At 44.5% G+C, this 19,179-nt stretch overlaps 1 protein-coding gene across 1 annotated transcript in view; it reads left to right on the forward strand.

The window, feature by feature from the left end:
• Window positions 1–10,076, forward strand: part of arhgef28a (Rho guanine nucleotide exchange factor (GEF) 28a) — a gene marked incomplete at its 5' end in the record, with an annotated part of 32,879 nt that extends 22,803 nt beyond the window's left edge. Inside the window, 3 exons of the mRNA XM_079363768.1 lie at window positions 260–778; window positions 2,762–3,035; window positions 8,185–10,076. Coding sequence (XP_079219894.1) covers window positions 260–778; window positions 2,762–3,035; window positions 8,185–8,360 — 969 coding nt within the window. The 3' untranslated portion in view covers window positions 8,361–10,076. The remainder of the gene's footprint in view (window positions 1–259; window positions 779–2,761; window positions 3,036–8,184) is intronic.
• Window positions 10,077–19,179: the final 9,103 nt, after the last annotated feature.

A 19,179-nucleotide genomic window follows, 5' to 3' on the forward strand; every position in this document is an offset into this window, starting at 1 on the left:
TGTTTGTTTTTTCATCAGAGTGAGATTTTCATATTCAAAGTTTTGCATGTCATCGAGCAACTGGAGCAGAAAGGCAGAGTTTGATGTCCTGACCCATGAAAGGAATAGAAATCAGGTCACCGTGTGCAGACGGATCATGATTTCCGTTTTATTTTGCCTTTCAAATCTCCCTGAGCCTGCGCCTCCCTCGGACAGGTGCACGTGTGGGTTTTGAATGTTTGTTAACGCTTTGCATTTATTGAACACATCTCTGTGCCAGGCCGCTGTGACCGTCCAGGACAGCTGCTACGAGGTCAACAGGCTCCTCCTCCAGGAGTCCGGCCGCCCTTCCCCCCGCGCTCAGCGTTCGCACCTTCCCAGCGTCCGCGTCAACTCCCTCCAGGAGCAGGAGAAGCAGCGTAACCTGGAGAAGCGCAAGGAGGAGGTGGCGTCGGCCCGCCGGCTCCAGGAGCAGCTGCGCCACGAGAAGGAGCGCTGGGAGAGGGAGTGCCAGGCCAGGCAGAGCCAGCAGGGGGAGCAGGAGAGTCGGCTGGAGGAGCGGGAGAAGCAGTGCCACCTGGAGGCGGAGAAGCTGAGGCGGGAGAGGGAGGAGTTTGAGGAGCAGCTGGAGGAGTATCAGCAGAGTCTGGAGCGGCTCAGGGAGGGCCAGAGGAGCGTGGAGAGGGAGCGCGAGCGGCTGGAGAGCCAGGAGAATCTGCTGCACACGTGGAAGCACAGCCGGCAGACGAGTCTGCCCACCGTCATCCCTAATATGGTCATCCCTCTGGACGGGACGCAGGTACAGTTTGATCACACCTTTGGACTACATAAAGAGCTTCTGGGTCCTGTAGTCCAAATGAATCTGATCGAACGTTAAACCATCAGAAACAATCAGACTAGATAGCAGAGCTTATTAATAAACGACCCTTTAGCCACGACCTTCAGGCGCATCATCCTGTAATATTACTGCTTGTAAATACACGCAGGTCGTCTGAGAGGGGGCGGAGTTAATGAGACAGTGCAGTTGCACGCAGAGCTTCGGTAGGCGCCAAACCAAACTGCCACACGTTGTTGCTTCAAGGATGAAGCGTGATTAGAGGTTATCGTGTTCTTCAGTTGATCAGACGTCACGGGCGATGCATCGTGTGTAACCACGACGGCCTCCTGCTGTGTGTTGTGAGTTTCACTGTCACACGTACAGCGGCCTCATGTTGCTGCAGCAGCTCGCTCTGTGATCCGTTTCCCCTGACTACAGCTCTTGACCCTGACACCAGATATGCCATGTTTATGGAGTATTTCTCAGCTAAAGACATTAATGAGAGGCTTTTTTTTTTTTTTTTTTTTTTTTTTTTTTCCAGGCAGCCATCAGCCTGAGTTACGTCGGTTCACTCATTTACTCGGGGCAGCTCAATCTCCTCTTGATGTACGACCTGCGATAATGAGAGCAATTTCAGCATCATTTGTCTTAGTGCTGCAGCCGCCCCGCTCACCAATAAACATCTTAATGATTGATGATAATTAAACCGTTGCAAATAAAACCTCGGACAAAATAATTAAAACCAGGAGCTTGCTGCCCCCAGGAACCAATCAATCGCGTCCGAGTGGGTTTAAATTATCGACACTTTGTTTGAAAAGCACTACAGTGAAATGTCCCCCGCAGCTGGGAGGCAGGGAGCGCTGCTCTGCCTGCCCTTTAAGGCTCATTGTACCTCACACACGCACACACACACACACACACACGCTGGAAGCCAATGCAGCATCACAGACGTCTCAGGGAGCGTCGGCTGGCTCACACACACACACACACACACGCGCGCGCGCGCGAACGAACGGACGGACGGGCAAATGAGCTGGTTGGCGTCTGGATATTCCCCCTCTCCCTCATTAATTTACACACCACTCCGGGCCCCTGCAGGCTGGACGTGATGAGCCCCCCCCCCCCCCCCCCCCCCTTAGACTTTATTTATTTCCATTCATCTCTTTGAGTCGGTGCGGAAGCTGCATCGACATCGCCGCTCTAACAAAGGCGTGCACAGGCAGTGGAGGTCCTAATGTTCCCCTGCTAATGTTTTAGCCAGAGGCGGCAGTTCACAGGGTCAGAGACAGATCGGATAACACACACACACACACACACACACACACACACACACACACACACACACACACACACACACAGTGGCTCTCAGGTCGTTTCTAATTAGCTGGGCTCTCTGCAGAGGAAAGGCCACGCTGGTGTGAGGAGAGGACAGGAGGAGGGGCGGAGCTAACGACACCTTTCACAGAATGTTAAAGGGTCAGTTCACCCAAAGGACCCAAAAAAAGCTTTTTACACACACACACACCTGAAATGGTCTCAGACACTTTAGCCTCCAAAGCAGAAGAACAACACATGTCCAAAGGTTCAAACGAAAAAGCTTCAAACCGACACAGATCTGCAGTCGCACTTTGAATCCAAAGCTAACAGAGAGAGAGATCAGCTGTGATCTGTTTTAAATTCACGCGGGCGGGACGAGGACGAGGACGTTGTCCAAAGTGCACAGACACATTTGCTTCACTTCAATAGAGAAAAGTTGACCAACTATTTGTGCAGTTTAGTCCACGTGCAGGATTTTGTCTGAAATCGCGTCAATGAAAATCATTCTGACCTCACTTCCTGCTTTTTTACATGTTTTATAATCTGTCCAGATGAAAGCGGCTTTAAATGTTCTGTACATGAAACGCTTTGAGCGCAGGATGGCGGGACAGATTCCTCACGTGAGCGTCCTTCTCTCCTCCTCCTCAGGACTCGCCGTCGAGTCGGTCCAGGGAGCACGCAGGAAACGGCTCCGTGTTTGTGAACGAGGCCGCCTACGCCAGCAGCAGCGTCAACAACCGCCACGTCAAGCACAAGAGAAACGACCCCAGCACTCACAACTGTCTCAACACTCTGCTGGCAAGGTCCAGACAGACCCCCATGAGTAAGACCCCCAAGAACCCACATCCGGACTCCCAGGGCTGGATGACAGAGACAGGATACCTGTACGGCTCAGCGGGACGGCTGCAACACACGCAGACAGGTAGGAAGGACCGTGTGTGTGTGTGTGTGTGTGTGTGTGTGAGAGTGTGTGCGTGTAGCTCTGTTAGCGTTCTGTCTCTGCTGCTCAGCAGAAATGAGAAATGTGCAACCTGTGAGAATGTAAACAAACCGTCTGCCTGCACTGGTTTCACACACACACACACACACACACACACACACACATACACACACACACTGCTCTCAAGGCTGTATCCCTGGTGAGGCCTCGTCTGTCCTTCCTCTCTGTTAATCAGTGTCTCTTGACAATGAAACCCCCCCCCCTCCCTCCCCCCCTCCCCCGCCCGCCTTGTCAACGCCACCTCCACCTGAACCCCCCAGCAGCGGCGCCGCGGGCCCCCTGCTGCCGAAGGAAAAGAACAATCAATGATTCCTCTATCCATCGAGCGGCCGCGCAGACAACAGCATCTGAATCACAGTTCACAGGCGACGGCTGACTGATTGGGACATCGATCCAGAAAAATCTTTATAAAACTCATTACAGCATGACTTGTCATCACATCAGGCCAAAGATGTGTGTGTGTGTGTGGGGGGGGGGGGGGGGGAACGCAGACATGAATTAATCTGTGTTTCACCTGCTGAGCTGTCAGAGATATTCCTGCGTTCAGCTAATTCCTTCATGCAGGACGGAGAGGAAAACACGGGCGACGTCGAGTCCGTCAAACGAACAAACAGCTTCGTCGTTACCTGAAGACGACTTCCTGCTTTCTTCCTCATTGATCAGCTTATTAACCTTTCCTCCATTATTGAGCGTGCACGAGCCCCACTCACTTGTTTAACAAGCCTGAGGTGAATACTCGACATCGCAGGCTGACAGCTACCCACAATGCACTCCTCTGTGAATCCCACGAGGGCCTGTGATCATACGCAGTCCTTTTTTTTTTTTGTTCTCCTCTGGATTTAAATGAGCAGTTTGTTTGTTGTTTGAGGTCATGGCTAGATAACAGTCAGCACACTCAGAGCGCCGTATGAGTATGAAGATTCACGAGAGAAATTAGCCAAAATGTGCACCCGGCTTTATCAGGACTTTTTCCCTCCCTGTCCCCGAGAACAGGTCCGGAGTGATCTGATTAGCAGGGAACGTTCATAGTGAGCAGGACGGGTTCATGACGAGTTTGAAAAAGCACAACTCCAGCTGTTGCTTCACATTTCACCTCGGCTCTCAGCTGCACGTTTTTCCCCCAACGCTTCCTCCAAACGTTAACGCTCTCTAAAAAGTAAAAATCAAGCCAAAACATGTCATTAATAGTCCGAGGGATGTTCAGACCGGGTAGGATAGTTGTGGTTGTTTTGTAAGGTGATGGATTTATCCAGAGGGGCGAACCAGCTGGATTTGTTGGTGTGGTTTTTGGTGCATGCGTGTGTGTTTTGTGCGTGTGTGTGCGTGTGTGTGTGTGGCTCCCGCTGTGCTGTGCTTCCACAATGCAGAGATGCAATATGAAGTCAGAGAGTGGGACACCTGTACTGAGAGTCAACATGAATGTACAAAGACGTGATGACGAGTGAGCTCAGTAACATCTCTTCAAACAGGGACTGTGTGCTTTAAACAGACTTCCCCTCCAAGGACTCATCCCTCTGTTTTATACATCCAAACCTGATTTGTGACCTCCTTTGGATCCTTGTACTGTATCACACTCTGCTTGGTATGAGGAAGAACCAGATTTCTTTTCTCTTTTTTTTTTTTTCTCATGAAAAGAAATCAGAATCTCTTTTCAAATGCAAATTCTCCATTGTGCTTCCAGTCACATGAATCAAAAACGAAGATCTGAGCATGTGAACATTTCCTCTCATGCATTCTCACACACACACATTCATTAAAACCCACACACCCTTTTTTTTTCATTCAATGGATTTCCATAATTTGTCCCTGCACAATGTAATCTCGGAGAACCAGTCGAATGGAATTCTCCGAAATGCCTTCTCATCTGATGAGTCGTGTTAGGTTTTTGTTGCTCACCTTCTCGTGCAGAGGACGAGAGCATCGTGAGAAAAGAGACCGCTGCCCTCTGAGCTATGCACAGGAATTCACACCTTTGCAGTCAAAGGACGCCGCATGATGCACAAACCTGATCTGTGGCTTTCCAACAAAGCATCGGGCTGCACACTAATGACATCATGAAAGCTCATTGTTTCTTTGCCCGACACTGGCATCACAGCTCAGTAATCACAGAATAAAAGAAAACGTTCTCTGCCCATCAGAGCAGAAGGTTTGTCATCGATCGAGACTTTAAACACAGAACAGACACGAGACAAGAGCCAAAAAGAACTCAAGATACCATGTTTAATGAGATTGCAAAGCGGTTTAGTTCTGTTAGTTGATAACATTCATTGCACAAGACACCTAAAGCCTTTTATATATGATTGTTTTTAAGAGAGATGCATCGATTCTTAAATCAATTCATTCAGTGCGTTCGATCATGTTCCAACAGACGTGCATTCATGAAATCAAAAGCTGAATAAAACAGCCAACTTATTTTAATGACTCAGGTTTAACATGACTTTGAGTGCTGAGTCATCTGTGTGCTTTTAAGTAATGCAAACGTGCTAATATTAGCGGTTTTGCTCAATCTCCAACACGTCTGCAGACCGATGCGTTCATGACTCACATACTCTGGTTTGGTTAATTCTGTTGTCGACTTGAAGAGCTGCGTCCGAAGAATCTCAGTTTGTCTTTTATTGATGATTAGCAAAGAAAAGATAATAAAACTAACTGCTTCTGATTGGAGTTTCTTACTTTAAACATCGGTATGAACTCCTTGTGTAGTCCTCCCATAGAAGACAACAGAACAGGACAGGATGGAGAATATTGTGCACATGAATGTCATTTAAAACACAAAGTTTTTCTTTCAAACGAAGTGACAAAAAAAAACAACAAATAAATAAATGGTTGATACACTTAAAGGCACGGTATGTAGATTCCGCCACTAGGGGGCTCTTAATCATAGAAGAACAAAAGATGGCGTTGAGGCAGAATGAGCACAATCAATCCAGGTGTAACAAAAGAGAACGGAAGGGAAAAACAGTCACACAAGGGCGGGAGGTGAAGATAGATAGATAGATAGATAGATAGATACTTTATTGATCCCGAGGGAAATTCAATCGAGTCAAAGAAGACGAAGCAATAAAGACACCAAACTAAACAGGACACTTTTACAGCATGTTGGAAAAGTTATTCTTTAATACAAAGGACCAGTCATTGCCAAATCGTCAGCAGTTCTAGACTCCTCACATTTTTATCTCGAGGTGACATTTCAGTCGTTTAGGCAGAAGAAGAAAAAGTCCCCATATTCAGTGTAACCATCCATGTGTAAGGCAGAATGTGCTGCGTCTGCTGTCTGTGTTGTGACGTCTTAATAAAGCTTATTTCTTTACGGCTAAAGCTCTCAGACAGAGATTGAGTGTGTGTATCATCTGGCTGCACACTGATGTCTCATCTATCAGAGGACAGGCCTATATGTGGCTAACAGAGCTAGCGCTATCACTCTCTTATATAATTAATCAAACACAGACACTTTCCTACAGGGACACAATGAGGCAATTTATAGTTCACGCCATCTGTTACCATGACAGCACACCTGCCCTAATCCTAGACGGCACCCAGTATGCACACAAATGTAAAGGATACACACACACTCTCAGACACAGAGAACCCAAAAGAAGAGATTTTTTTAATTGAACAGTAAAGTTATTGATCCTTGAAGGAGGACTTGTGAATCTGGGGAGGTAACATGTAGCTCCAACACGCTCCTGCAGGCCGTCTGTTTGCAGACGCTCAAGTTTGAGCCCTTTTTTTTTTTTTTTTTTTTTTTTTTAATCTCCTTGAACGCTTCTGTCACTTGAGATATTTTGCTCATCCTTCCTGGTTTCCGGTCCGCCGTTCCCCTCATCTCCTCTCGTCGAGAGTGAGGAGGCAGGTGTCGTCCAGTCGTGCTGACAAAAGATAATAGCAAAAGTGACGTCTCTAAGTGGGAGGCGGAATGATGGATAGCCTCTCAAATGGTTTAGGTTTTCATTTTCGGGTGTAGGCGGGATGCACCGGGCTGAGCTGCAGCAGCTGCGGCTGATCTGAATGCAGTTTGTGATTAGATGAGAGGGCGAAACAATTAGACTGAGCTCATTAAACAAGTGGCGACATGGCTCGTCCTGGTCATTATTTATCAGTGATCAGGAAAAGATGAAGTCTCTTTAGTTTGAATCTCGCTGATGTATTTTATAGACTATACAGATAATGGACGTAATCACTGAGACATCACCACTGCCTCTTCAAGCATCGGGTTCGGGTTCTTTGGGGGTCATCGTCTCCACACAGAAGTGACCGTGTTTGTACAAGATGGAGGTGCAGAAAATCACCCAGGTCTATGAATAAGCTAACTTCAGTCGCTGGTCATGAGCTCCCGGGATATGAAGCCATCAGATTGAGAGTTCCTCCTGCTGAGGAGCTGCACAATATGTCATCTGATGTGATGAAGAGCGGACGTGACGTCATGATTGACAGCTCCTCTTGCAGAGTAGATGAGGAGGCAGGAGAAGAAACGTAATGAAGTCTAAGAGAGAAGAGCTAATGTTAAAATTAGCAGGCGGCTAACGGCACCTAGCTGTCACTCGATGACGCACTCCTAAATATGCTAACTTTAAGCTGTTAATGCGCTGGTTTGAAAGCTGTCAGTCGAACCCTGATGCGAACCAAACAACCCTACCAAAACGGAGGAGCCACAGCCAGGCAAGAGTCAACTAGTCTTTATTTCCTGCAAGACATTCCAACCAATTAGGGAGCATTCAGACCAGACCAAACGATCTGTAGGTGTGAAAACGCCCTAAAATAAACAGAAATTAGATTTTTTTATTTTTTTTTTAAAACACCAAAAGGATATTTGTACCACACTTTGAACGTGTTCATTTCTACTGTAAAGTTTGACAATTTAATGATAACCTTAACGGTGATCGACTCACTTCTGGAACAAGCCTCAAGTGGCCACTCAAGGAACTGCAGTTTTTTTTAAAACTCTTTTTCATTGGCTCAACTCTCAGCCAGCTGCTTGTCTGATTTTCTTTTTTTATCAGGTTCAGAAGCTGTATTACTTTTTTTTCACACAGAGAAAAAAAGTAATTGTGCGTTTCCTATCCCCGCTCAGATCTGAACAGCCACAGCTTCATCGGGGAGAGCTGGTCTTCAACAGCGAGCGGAGCTGACCCGTATCAGGTGCTGCCACATCCTGATGACCCTCATCTGGACCTCAGCGCCTTGGTCTCCTTGGAGACTGACAGCGGAGGGGAGGAGGCCAGTGAGGAGACCATTGTGTATCTCTGAGTGTTTCTAAATTTCAGACTCTAAAAAAAACAACCCCAGCACTTGGACAAAGATAAAGACTTTCAGGCTGGCCTCAGAAAGCATTCCTCCCTCTTTTTGTCTTCTAAAAAAAACATGTTGGTGGTCTTTTAGTTTGTTGAGTGTAAAATTACTGGGGACACAGCGAGACAAGAGATGAAGAAATGGTGTTGTCTCAGTCTCACATTTGTCATGCACCTTAGCTTGAGGCACCTCTGGGTGTCCAATGTCTTTTTTTCCCCGGCTTTTACTGTGTGTGTTTGTGTGTGGTCTTTATTGACGAGGTCCCTATAGCTACGTTTCCTCTTTTCTCCCTCGCTATTTTTTACCTCTCTCTCTCTCTGCTGACTTTTTTTTTCCCCAGGTCCCTTGAGCGCTATATTTATCACATTTACCACAAAGAAGAGAACATACTGTCAACACCTACAAAACATCAGGTCCTTTTCTCTTGTGGGCGATTGTCTGTGTTGCGGCGACATAAACACTCCCTCGCTCATTTATCAGTCACACTCTGTTTTATGTACAAGCCGAGCGTAACGTGAAGCAGACAATATTAGGATTGAAAGATGAGGTGCGACAGCGTCAGTCACTTATAGCTGTTGTTTATTTATTTTTATCTGAAGCCTTTTTGTTTGGAGAAAGCTGCACAGATCTGGTCTTAACAGAGATGCTGCAGCTGTGCTAATGTTCTTCTTTTTTAGCACAAAACTTCATAAAAGAAAGAAAGAAAGAAATCTTGTTTCAGTTCAGGGAAGTAGACAAAAGGAAAAACTGTTTCTCGAACTTATAATTTAATAGATCCTCTAAAACTGTCTACGCATTTCACCAGCTACATTTCTATTTTCTTCATGTTGAGTCACACTGAAAGTAAAGCTAAAAAGATTAGCAACACTTTGCCTGCAGTTATATTTTAGTCTGAAGAAATGAATCCCAAAGATTTACTAATAAAATATTTGACATTTTCCTGCAATTCCCCCATTGCCTCCGACGCACTCCAACAAACTGCTGAGTGCTAATTAGCATGCTAACATCTAGTAGCGACTGGATAGTAGGCTATTGTGTTCATTTAGAAAAACAGCCAATTTGATTTTAACTTCCCACGAAAATCTAACAAGATGAGCTTTGTAAACATTTTACCTCCTAAAATCTGCATTTTTGATGAGTCATTGTGAGTAAGCTAGCATGCTGAGATTAGCATTTAGCTCAAAGTGCTACTATGCCATAGTCCTATCCCCTTGCACAGAGCTGCTAGCATTAATATATTAAATGCTAGGCTATCTATGTGCAGCCTGAATCAGTAAAAAACTGAAGAGGCTGATCTTCAGTCTTTATTACTCAAAACATTATGAAGATATTGAGACTGTCACGCTAACTGCTAAACTCTTACAACCTGAATGCGGGTGTTGTACATGTGTGTGAGGAGGTCACTGTGCCAATGTTTTTTTTTAACTATATAAGCTCAATGACTGTTTCTTTCTGGGACTAAGAAAGCAGTGGAAGTGTTTTGATGTTATTTTAGTGACATGTATTTACTGAGTGTTTATGCTTTATTTATTTATTCCAACACAAAAGAGGTTCAGTGTTTTTTTCCGTGCTTTGTGAAGGGTTGTTTTGTACATAGAAGTGTACCTGCGTAAACAGATGAACAGGTGTTTCTTGTGTGCTGCATTGATAAAACTTATTTTATTGAACTTGAAACTGAGTTCTTGTGTTTATTTGAGTTTGAGTTGTTATTTGAGATGTGTTTCCGTGAAGGTGTCGACACAATAAAAAACAGCAAACTGGGAAGGAAACAAACGTGAAGCCTCTCAAACTGTGGGAACAGATGTTCGAGCAAACCGGCCGCTCCGTTGCCAGCAGTGACAGGTGGTGGAAGCAGGTGCATGAATGTCAATGATTCCTGTCTGACCGCATCTTCAAATTTCAATCCCGGAAAACCACATCAGTGTCGCGTGCTGAGCTGCAACAAACGGCATGTAAACTTCACGTCTGGGTCGGTGCATTCTTTAAATATCGAAACACAATTAAGATCTCTACGGGTCACCTATAAAGTTGTCCATAAATCTCAGCTTGTCTTTCCTGTTGAGGCTCAAAATAAACACCACTGACACAGATTTTATAATGTCACATGCTCCACCTGTTTCTCTGTCACTCTTTTTATTTGCCTGAGATCTTCAATACACACATAATTAGTTGACTGAGGTGCTTGTTTCAAACGCTCACTCCATTCCTTGTCAGAAGCCATCTTCAGTCTTTTTCCAGCTTATTAAATTTTGCTTTATTAAATATAATTCGAAGGGAAATGATGTGTGTTTCACGTTTTGATTTCCACATATTCAATCATGTAAATTAACTCGATTAGACTTCAATCTTAAATAACCAATCCCGCCCAACTTCAATCTGATGAGCGAGGTTGGAGTGAATGAGGGTAGAGGTGGATAAGCTGTTTTAATTAACTAACTTCTTCGACGAGGATTCTCAGAGGATTTCATTTTCATATTCATATCAAATTGCAGACGTGCTGAATAACTGACCTTGAATGAGCTCAGGATGACTCAAACCTTTGAGCAGAAAAGCAAACTGTTTCGTGCGTAAGAGTTTCACAAGGCTCAGTTTTCGCTCTATAATTTATTTTCCAGTTTCAGAACATTTCTGTTGTTGCATCCGTTTGGAATTTGTCACCAATTCCTAATTTGTCGCCTGATTTTTTTCCCCTTTGAGGTGAATCCCCAAAACAGATAAAGCCTTCTGGTGCAACTTATATTTCAGATTTCATCGCACATCAACTATCGCAGAATCGCTCAAAATATGATCGCTATCATCTGATTAGCATTGTGTTGTCTATCATATTATATGTTATACTTTACTGTAATACCTCGTCTAATGAGTTCAAGCATGCATATGGATTGCTGTTATTTTAGGGGTCACATAAAGTCAAAACATTCTTGTGTTTATATGTGAGGAGGAAACTTGTCGAAGGACCTGAAGAGCAGTTTGAGGAGGAAATGTTTGTGTTTGTCAAAGAGAGACGAAAAGAAAACAATGAATCAATCAGTGTTTGTGCAGCGAGAGCCAATCATAACGTTATCTCGAGACGCTTTGCAGAAATGCAAGTATGCAGGAAGTGTTGTTCCTTTGTATTCCTGTTGTCCACCCTTCCTTGCCACTGAGGCTGAGGTCGGAGCAGGTCGTGCGGTGGTGGAGGCACAGAAGTAGGGGTCCATATTAGCAGGCTGTCCTCACCAACAACAATGAAGAATTGAGCACTCAGTAAGATCCCCAAAAAATATTTGGTTAGAAAACAACTTTTACAGATGATGATAATGCACAAAGAGAGAGAGAGAGAGCTCAAGGTGAAATAATTTTACTCCTCTTTCTGTTTGCATGCTGTGTGTTTCTGTTCTGTTACCTGTCTGTGTTCGACAGGTGTTTTTGCACATACACACACACACGGTATCATGTAAATGCCAATCAGCCATTTGTTTGTTTCCAGTCGAGCTTGCAGCCTCCGATATCATTACAAATGCTTTTAAGTTCCTGATAACTTCACAAACTACGTATTGATTAACTTCCTTTACCAGTGGAGCGAGAAGTGTAAAGATCCTTGAGGGAATTTTGGCTTTCAGTAGCTCCACATCGAAATGGTGTTAAATACTTAATAGGTCTTCAGTGTTTTTACTCCCTCGGTGGATTCAATAATCCAAAGTCTGTAATTTCTCATTACAGGGGGGAAGAAAACCCTCTGATGCCTGGACTCCCCTCGCTGTTTTTTTAATGACCCCTGTGGAAGGTAACCAATACCACCACCTAAAAAAAAAAAAGAGAAATGATGAAGGAGAAATGCATTATCGCTGAGTCATCTGCAGAGTGAAACATGCATCGCTGGAGCCTTTCCCCAAGGGGAAGTGTAATGATTTCTGTAGGCGCGCAGAATAAACCTGCCCAGCCCAAATATAAATAACAGCCATTAAAGCTTATCCCGGTGAGGAATGCTTTTATGAGAAACCTGAACAATATACAGCATATATACAGGTTATTAGATTTCTCTTGGGGTGAAATATAGTGACAGGCTTGACTCAATAAATATACAGACTGCTCAGAGCTGCAGCTGTAGAGGAGAAAATACTCGCTCCGTCTCGTGTGTTTGACTTTGCAAGATTCTCTCGATCATTTATCCTTTACAGTAAATATCTCTGCATGGATTTAACAATGTTCACAGCATGTTATCGCAGCCCTTGGACATAAAAGGAAGGGACATTTAAAGTGACACATCCTCTGATCTTTACTTCTGACCCGGTTTTAATTGGTCTCCCTCGTCACGTCCCCCCCCCCCCCCCCCCCCCCCCCCCCTTTTTTTTTCAAAGTCACGGTCACCTCCTGCAGCCGTGTCAAAGCCAAGTGCCGCTCTGTTTAGCCCAAAATAAATGCTAATTACAGCGTTCACACATTACCCGGCCGTGAGCCTCAAAGGGAGCTCACTGAGGGCCTGATGTAACGGCGTTTTCATCCTTCAGTACGACTTGGAATAAACCTCATGTTTGCTGAAAGGTCGTCTCAGCAGATAAAACAACGAGCAGCGTCCTTAAACGCTGACAGAGTTTGGCTGCTTCTCTTCTTCGTCTCATCATCAAGAGGCAGATAAATGTTAGCGCGCCAGGAAACAATAATTATGTCTGCTCTAAATATAAGCTTCCGAATGTGTTAGTCACCTCGCAGTGTTTTACTGTTGTTCATGTTGAATCTGTTTAATTACTTTTTAGACTTTTCCAAACATTGTCCAACTGAATTGGACGTGTCAGAGCGTGAAAACACATCCTTCAGAAGGTCAGAGCCCACGATGGTGGATGTTGGTTTAATGAGCTGGAAAATGGCAAAATATGTGAAAAAACTGACGTAACAATTGAGAGTTTTAAATTGTTATAACGAGGCTGGTTTCTCATTTCAAGCAGCACGCATTAAAATGCTGAGACTTTGAAGTTCATTGGGATTTTTCATCATCATCTAAAACGGACGACAGAAGAGCCACGCCCCTTTTCTCAGAAAGCATGGCGGACCCCGAAGTGTGAAAGAAAGGTACGGCACATCTGAATCTATTGATACAACATCAGTCTGGTTTTCTTATGTTTTGATTTTGAGACTTTATATTTGCAAAGTTGCGTCTAAAATCGCGAGCATGTTTGCAGACTAAGTTGGATTTGCGTAAATCCTGACATTACAACTTCAGGGAGAAACTTTAAACTTAGCTTCTATACAGAGTAGTTTGAGCTATTTGATGCATCTGTTGATTTTTTTTTTTTCACATGAAGAAGAAATAAATGTGGAGTTTCTTTATGAATGGACGCAGCATCTGTCAGCACCACCTGTCAGAGGCTTTGCAGCCATGAGCAGTGGATCGTTTTCTAGACGTGTGTTCGACCACCTGCCGTCCTGTCAGCGCTGCTCATTTGCTCTGTTTGTTGTTTCTGCGACGTCGTGTGTGTGTGTGTGTGTGTGTTTGTGTCACAGCTCGTATGTGATGCAGAAAAGCACATCAGCGGTGTTTGTTTTGGTCTTAAAAGAAACTCCGAGTTTCAGCTGTGTGCTGTCAAAGAGCAGCCAGAGGGAGTGTTTCGTCTAAAGGTCGGACATTTTTAAACCCCTCCTTTAATTGCTGCTTTGGTTCTTTTTTTTTTTTGTTCTTGCAGGGGCGGCGAGTGGTCCTCGAGGCGTACCGATACACGCTAAAGGGCCACAGGCCGTCAGATCTTGATGTGTGTGGGCGGGGACGTGTGGTGGTGTTCGTGCGATGGCAGGGGATGAGCTGTTCACTGTGATCCTGCACCGTGACAGAGTGCTAATCCTCCACAATGGGCTCACTCATTAGATCAACCCACCCACCTGCTCCTCAATGGGACCCTCATTTTCCCTCTTTGTCCCTGTAAATTACAGAGCACTGTCAGGTACCAGTGTGTGTGTGTGTGTGTGTGTGTGTGTGTGTGTGTGAGGGTGTTAGGTAATGGATAATAGAGGGGGAAGGTGAAGTGTGTGGGCCCTGAGCTGGAGGATGAGTGACTGTAACTTTAGCTGTGGTCATAGAATAAAAAAACAGATCTCAGAAAGTTTATTAGACAAAGACGAGGCTGATCTTCTGACAAAGATCACCTCGCCGGTCTTTCCAGTCGTGTGAGGTGTGTCAGGAGTGAAAGGATCTTCTCGGAAGGATGTCATGGCGACAACGATTTCAAATTGTTCATATCAAACACATTGCTTTTTTTTTTTTCTTATTTAATTTAAAGAAGCCCTTCAAAACTCTGAAGAACATCTCTGATGTTTTCAGCCCACGTTTAAACTTCGTCTTATTTTGATGTTGTGACCTTTCAGTGAAAAGTCGTCCAAAGAGTCTGACCACTAATCCAGCCAATCATGATCCACCATGTGGGTTTGACCAGGAGAGATTTAGTCCATCTACATCAGACGACTTTGTGAGACGGCAGACACACAACACGTTTTTACACGTACGAGACGACTTGACCAGATGACGATTCCACAGACACGAGATCTCACAGAAACCCGCGTGATCCTGAAACGTGACTTCAGAAGAAAAATCAAATATGAAGCATGATCACCATCAGTGTGTCCTGCTCAGACATTATAAAAGCACTCGTGCTGTCGCTATAAATCCTCAAGCTGCTCTTCCTTTTTTTTCAGAGTTCCTCTTGGCTCGTGGCTCGGTTGTGTTTATGTGCACTGCTGGTGCGTGCGCGCTTATTATCGCCAAAATGAAAACGCCCCTTCATGTCGGCTCATCTGAATGCAAACATGCACTTACAGTCGTTCACAGCCTGAGCTCTTTAAAGTCAGTCTCTCTTTGATAGCGTCGCTCCTTGACATCAGAGGCTGCAGACAGCGTGCTCACCCCACGACATGAAAAAGAAAAGAAGGAGAAAACAAGGTCAGTCCACGCCTCCATCCGCCTGCGCACACATAGCAAACCGACAATCCAATCGTTCAGGGGTCACCTGGTGTCGCTCTCAAACACAGCAGCAGAGGAGGCTGCAGTTAGTGAGGCTCTAGACGCTGCTTATTTAGGCCACAGATGAGTAAACAGCTTGGACGTCCTTGGCTGAAATGGGTCACCGTGTTTTCCCTCTCTGACCCACTTGTCAGATGAAGACGCTCATCTTCAGTCTGACACAAACGAGAGGAAACTTTTAAAAATGGATGTGCAAGACGTCCTTTTTTTTTATGCATGACTTCTTTTGTGTTTGTGTCCCATTTGACACATATGCATATTTTAAAGCCTCGACGTTCAAGCCGACGGTTAAACACAAGCTTACTCAGTCTTTGGAGGCCCAGACGTGACCTTTCCTATTTTCCTCAAAGCAACCCGAACTAGTAAAACAAAAACTATTTCGACATATGGAACCTAAAGAAGTACAAGATGCAGCCGGATGTGGGTTGAGAATAAATATGCATGCAGACAAACACATGTGCATGCTCATTAACTCTCAGGCAAAAAAAACCAACAACATAAGTGGGTACTTGAAAGCTGATGCTCATCTTTGCATGAGATATATATCGTATATGAAATGTGACCCTATGTGACCCTATCCTGCGTGCTCACATCATCGTGTGTCACCTTTAACTAACTGTGCACGACGTCAGAAAGGAGCGATGCACTGAAATCCTCCCAGGGATTAAAGTTAAATCAAAAAAAAAAAGAAAAAGAAGAAGGACTCGCTTTCATTTGATTTTCTGCAACATCATGATGTCATGTTTCGATTGGCCAGCTGATCGCTTGCATATTGTTTGTATTGCAAAGTAGGTGGACTGATGTGATGCTCCTGTTTAGGCAAATAGCCTTCTCTCTCTCTCTCTCTCTCTCTCTCTCTCTCTGTCTCTCTCTCTCTCTCTCTCTCTCTCTCTCTCTCTCTCTCTCACTGTTTATGACTTTCTTCTCAGGTAGCACTAAAAGTCCAAAAAGGGTCAGAGTAAGTTCTGCACGGGGACGACACACACGAAGACCAATCGTGAATTTAAGAGTCTGAAACAACGGCAGCAGATGTTCAAGGTTTTCTTTTGTGACATGACAGGATGATAAGATCAGTATTCTGTCAGCGTCAGTCAGAACGGTGAGCCGAGGTTTAAATGGGCCTGCTCTCCCCTCTCTAACACTTCACTTCTCATGTGTTTCTGCGATCGTTCTCTTCTAAATCTCTCCTGAAAAAGCAGATTTCTTTTCTCCAGTGAAGGCACTTTCTTCTTTCCTAGTTTGCCACAGACTGAACTTTACTTTTTAAGAAATATTGAAGCCATAAATTGTTTCTTCATTATTAAATTAGATCATTTTGGAGCCATTCCTCTCTGGACAATTTAGATGTTGTCATTTAATTTACCGTTGCGGTGAAATGAAATTGCACATTAAAAATGGAGCTCACTGGTCTGGAAACTATACGTGATATAAAATATGAACCCCGGCGATATCGTGGTCATGGTTTTTATATTCAGGTCCACTTTAGCTCAAGCTCCGAGTCTGTCAGGTGAAATTTACTGGACAAAAAAAAAAAGATTTCTTCATTTATAGTTCAGGGGCAGTTCAGGTCTAATCATCTTCAAGGCTGTAAATTCAGATTCACACGCCGACGTTCACGCTCTCCGCTGAGATGAGACTCATTCAGCCTGATATTGACGCTCCGTGTTTTTGGTCTTTTCATGTCTTTGATGTGATTTCTCCCTCAGAGGAAACTGCTGCTCTTCTCTTTTGAGCCCGACAGAAGGAGAAAACTGCACACACACACACACACACACACACACAGTTATATCCATAACTTGGGCAGTGAGGGCACGATTTAAAAGGATTTGGTCTCATTAAAAAGATTTTAGGGGGATATAGAGGAAGTGGGATCCGACTTTATTTGATGGTTGAAGGAGGGCCGGGGAGTTCTTCAGTCAATGAACAATAGCTTTTAAAAAATCACAGCTCCTCTTTGTGTTTGCTCTCTCTCTCTCTCTCTCTCTCGCTCGCTCGCTCTCTCTCTCTCCTCTCGGCTCGACTACTGAGGCTCCGTGTTTGTTTGTTGTTCACGCTGCTGTTTATGATTGATGTTTGGCTCGCAGGCATTCATCAGATGTTATTTCTCTTTAAGTAAAAACACATTTCGGGAGCTTTTAAGCGCTGAACGTTTTGGTATCTCGCAGCCCGTCATAAATCAGTCAGATGGTCGCAGTCGTTCAAAAATGCTCAAAAACAATGACTGACATCATGAGTCATTCACTTTCATCATGCAGGATAAGAATACTTTTTCTGGCACATTGACACTAATTCTCATTTAGAATAAACGGGGGCGCCGGTGGGCTCGGGGTTGGTATAGTCCTCCAAGCGGGCGGCCCGGGTTCGAGTCCAACCTGTGGCTCCTTTCTCAGATGTCATTCCCCCGTCTCTCACTCTGTCCCCAATTTTCAACTTTATCCACCGTCCTATATCTGAATTTAAAAAACAAAACAAAACACAAGTTAACAGAACATGAACAGATCAGTGGTTCTCAGCTGGTGGGTCGTGGACCCAGAAGTGAGTCACGGAGCCATTGTTCGCGTGACTTGTGTTAAATAGTCTTTAAACGTGATCTGTTTTTTCCTTTTCTTGCTTCAGTGACATGTTGTGTAACGACTGAGATCCCAATTTTCCATTAAATAAACCTGATTGGTCGAAAAATAACATGATAACATTTGGATTGAGTTTGAGGTGGGTCCTGAGGCCAGATGTGTTCAGAACCACTGATTAATATTTAATGCCATTTGCACAGGTGTAAGACCATATACAGTAAGAGGGGAGTAACTATAAAGCATGGCCGCAGGAAGTGGGGGTGCTGGGAGTGCTACAGCACCCCCTAGTGGCGAGGGGGAGCTTTTCTTTATTTTTTTTAATTATTACAAATATTTTTGCAGAATTGATAAATTCCATTTTGCCATTCCTTTATGAATGGGAAAATATTTTGACATGCGTAGGCTATTACATGTATTTCTTGATTTTGATTGAATTATTTTCAGGCCTAATCAACACAAGGTGACGTAGGTTACGTTGTCAGCGTCAGGCCGGCTCGTGGCTGCAGACGCCGAGTGAAGTGAAAAGGTTCCCTGCTCGGGCTACGAGTGTCACAGTTCAACATGTAGCATCGTGTTGGACTAAGTTCCAGTAACAAACAAGAGCCATGTTTTCAGTGACAGAAACACTGATTGAGTTCCGTCTGTGCCTTCACGTCTCTGTGTCCTCACCTGAGCGCACGTTCTCAGCCTTACGTCTTTTGAAGACACGCAGCACCATGATGACCCAGAAAAGACTCACAGACCATTAATTGATGTATGCCAACACAGACATCATGAACTCTCTGGACATCCGTCCTCTCATTAGAGACTTTATTTCCACGACCCCAGAGCGCACCTGGACATGTGGACACCTGTAACCAGGACATCCTGTCTGCAGCTCAAAGTAAGATCATGGTGCCGCCGCGCACTTTCATATATGCAGTTTAATGTCACACTGTAGTATTGTTTGTAAGGTGGTGTGGATTCAGAGTGTTACTTTGATCGTGAGTTCTGTGCGTAATGGATTTGGAGAACTGTTTAATAACGTGTAAATGGTTTGGATTGTTTCCTTGTGGTTTGCGTAAAAAGGTTGGAGATGGAGAAAAAAGTGTGATTTTGTGCTTCTGTTTGCGTAATGAATGTGGAGAGAATGTGTTCAATAATGTGCTTAGATTGTCTGAGATGATTTCTTTGCGCTGTGCGTAAAAGGATTTAGGAGCTGATAGAGTCGTGCGTGACG

The sequence above is a fragment of the Symphodus melops genome (assembly GCF_947650265.1).
Source record: "Symphodus melops genome assembly, chromosome: 16".
Classification (NCBI taxonomy): Eukaryota; Metazoa; Chordata; class Actinopteri; order Labriformes; family Labridae; genus Symphodus; species Symphodus melops.